The sequence below is a fragment of the Loa loa genome (genome assembly GCF_000183805.2).
Source record: "Loa loa unplaced genomic scaffold supercont3.176, whole genome shotgun sequence".
Taxonomy (NCBI): domain Eukaryota; kingdom Metazoa; phylum Nematoda; class Chromadorea; order Rhabditida; family Onchocercidae; genus Loa; species Loa loa.
The window spans coordinates 6,294-9,976 of record NW_018108356.1 but is presented as its reverse complement, the minus strand read 5'-3'; the positions used below and the strand labels follow the sequence as shown (position 1 = coordinate 9,976).

At 21.9% G+C, this 3,683-nt stretch overlaps 1 protein-coding gene across 1 annotated transcript; it reads left to right on the top strand.

Annotated features, from left to right (window-relative positions):
- The first annotated feature begins 822 nt into the window (after positions 1-822).
- Positions 823-3,116, top strand: LOAG_18023 (hypothetical protein). Its single transcript, XM_020450693.1, has 2 exons — positions 823-934; positions 2,885-3,116. The coding sequence occupies exons 1-2, from the start codon at positions 843-845 to the stop codon at positions 2,997-2,999; spliced, it is 207 nt and encodes a 68-aa protein (XP_020305592.1). The 5' UTR covers positions 823-842; the 3' UTR covers positions 3,000-3,116.
- The last annotated feature ends 567 nt before the right edge of the window (positions 3,117-3,683 follow it).

The window sequence follows — 3,683 nt, the reverse complement described above, 5'->3', positions numbered from 1 at the left end:
AGGAAAATACGAAAATGTAAGGAAGGAGAAAATAAAAAAGAAAAAATGAAAAGTTTATTTTCAAGATTGAACTAAATTTAACAGAAGTTATAACTTTCATTATGGATAGTTGGTTTGATATATTATTTCTTCAAGTTAATTATTTTATTACAATAAAATATTTTTATTATTTATGAATTTTTATTATAAAATATTTGATTTTAAGTATTACATAAAAAATAATCTTTTAATTAATCAATGACTTATTATCTATTCAAAAAAAAGAAAGACAACTTATTCAAAAAATTTATTATTTGATAAAAAAGTAATTTATTATAACTTATTAAAAAATAAAAAAAAATTCCGCAAAAAAAAAAAATCAATATCTATTAGAAGAAATTTCTATGTTTTAAATTAAAATAATTTTTATTCGTATATGATAGCATTTTGTTAAATTAATCTTATTTTTTTGATAAATGAATATTTCGAATAATTTTTTTTTTTAAATTATTATTTCTATCAAAGTATATTAAATATTAATTAATTTGGAATAATTGATTGCTTTAATAAATTTGGCAGCAATAATAATTCAAATAATAATTTAAATCATTTCAAATTACAATAAATAATTCAAATCATTTTATTTTGTTGCAAAATGATTTTAATGAAGAAATTTAAATAAATCTGAGACTTTTTTTACACCAAATTAATTTGTTAATTATCAAAAACTTGTTCTTTTTTTTGACATTCTCCAAATATTTTGCATTATTCGCTTGTTTCCAATTTATTCCTTGAAATTTTTAATAATTTTAAAATTATTTAATTGAATTATTAATTGTTAACAGGTTTACTGCATTTTCATCATGGCAGAAGTAAAGCCAAAACTTCGTCGAGTTGTCACATTTACCAAAAATAATCATCGTTGGTCTAGGACATTCGATGAAACTGATTTAAGGTTAATCAATTTCATTTCATTCTCTAATCAATTTATCAACTTACTGATATCTTACTTTCAATTTATCATTATACATACCAATCCTTTTCACCTTCTTCTTAATTTTTTTTTTTACAAATGAAAACTGAAATGAATGAACTTGGCTTTATTTATTAGTTATATTATTTGGCCAATAAACAAGCATAGCAATATTATGAAAAGAAGCCTTAAGTCATTCATTTTTTCAGCCAATTTTACGAACATTTGATTTATTGTAATTTACTCTTTTTTTCAGGCAAATATTTTAAAGGAAATGACTTTTTTAGGCTTAACTATAATTGATAACTTAATATTTGATATTAATTTAATCAAAATTAGAGAATGAAGAATTAATTGGAAAAAAATATTTTCACACTAATTTTTTTTCTGTTTTTCAAAGCGAATACATCAACTAAATGAGTTATGGGTAAATTATGATAAAGATGATTAGAATTAAGATCAAGTTAATTAAGATTAATCAGTTGGTACAAAAATGAATAAGATATATTCAAGCGAAATTTACAATTGCTTAATTGATTGATTGATTTGGCTAATGATAAGAATTGATATGCTTATTTTAATTTTCCATGAATTACTTGATAATATTTTATGATAACGAATAATGCTGTATTTTTGCTTTTTTTTTTTTTGAAGTTAAAAAGCCTTTTTCATGAATTCTAAATGATCCACTGTTTGATTATTCGTTTCTTCCTTCAACTTCTTCATTAACTGATAACTTGATAACATGTTAATATTGGCCATAACATTCATAGCTTAATATTTCTTATCAAAAATTATTAAAGAACCGGAGAGGATGAAGGGTATAATACCTCATTGATTTGATTATTAATTAAAAAAGTAAATGATTAATTAAATAATCTAATACATACATGCTTTTGAATATCTCAATTTTGGTATAATTCGAAATACTTTTCAAATATACTTCCCAATATATTTTTCTAATAAAATTAAATTTGCATAAATTAAATTTGCTATAATAAGTTTTAGGATAGGTATAGAATGGATCACTTTATGATATTCTATTTTCATTTCTTGTTAATAATACGATTAACTTGTAAAAAAAAGAATTTAGAGTAAATAAAATTTACCTTTCATTAAAATAATTTTGATTATCATTTTATGCGTTATCATTGCATTGCTTACAAAGATCTTTCTTATCATCAACTTATCAGTTACAAAAAATACTATTACTATCTATCCTATAAGAATAATTGATACTATTCTTTTTATTATTTATTCTTCACACATTTTTCGTTTTATAATTTTTTTCAACCTAATGCTTTGCTAAACAATTTATCAACAATTTCTAACACTTCTAATGTTTATCAATAAAAGATTTCGCATAATTAATCCAAGAGATCGATTATCTTTCACCAATTTGAAACTTTCAGGAAATACTGATAATGATAGTAGTGATAAACAGTTGTAAGCTGATATCATTTATAACAAAAATATCGATTACCTTTCATCAATTGGAAACTTTCAAAAAGTACTGATAATGATAGTAGTGATAAACAGCTGTAAGCTGATATCATTTATAATAAAAATATCGATTACCTTCCATCAGTTGAAAACTTTCAAAAAGCACTGATAATGATAGCAGTGATAAACAATAGCATGTTATTATTCTTTACCCTAAAAATATCTATTACATTTGAATTGAGGCTAAGTAACATTCGTAATCATCAAAGCGATAGTATTATTTTACCTGTCGATATTTTCCACTTTACCTGTTTCTATCTTCCAGTTTATCAGGTGGATTGAAATTTTACTAGCAATAAGTTTAATTAAATGATCCATAAATTAAGGATTTATAAAAATACACATACAAAAAAAAAGCATAAACAAATCACATATAAATTATCTAATGTAAAATTAATTAAAATACTAATTAAAATGTTTTATTTTTAGGAAAGAAGAAGAACCGAAAAGCAAAGATGATGAAAAAGTTGCAACTGATAAAGAAGATATCACTGATAATGGATCAAAAAATATTACATTTAAAAGGAGTCAAACGATTAATTAACCGTGAATTCCGGATATTTGTAATGTTATCCGGTTGATTTCCGTTACTGATTCATTTTGATCCAACTCTTTGATACCTTTTATCTAATTTAAATAAAAGCATATGCTATGTAAAAATAGATTTTGTTAATTAATTTAATAATTTTTAAAAATTTGATATTTCTCAAACAGTTTGAAGTAGCGTCTTTTTTTTTTTATTATTTCAAATTTTAATAATACTTTATTGTATTGATAAAATTCAAAAGTAATAAAAAACTTTCATATTGTACTCAAAATGATAGGTAAATTTCAATCTTTGTTTTCATTTTTTCGTTTTTTTTACCTACATAAGTCCAAAAGAACTTTGCGTATTTGTGATAATGATAAGAAATACAATCATTAATCACCATTCAATTACTTTTTTTTGATCAAAACTTATTGATAAAGGTAAAGAGATTTGTTTATGCAATATAGCATAAGATTATAAAAGTTAGCCTTGAATTTTAAGAATTTGCCATTAAAAATAATAGAAGGAAATCATATTTTCATAAATGATTAATGAATGGATGATTGAATATTGATAACAATCATTGATAAATACAAAATGATAGCATATTTATTAGCTATGCTATTTTATTCCAATGATAAATGTTGTTGCATTTATCATAATGATAATAATCATTAATCACTAATCAGTATTTACCTT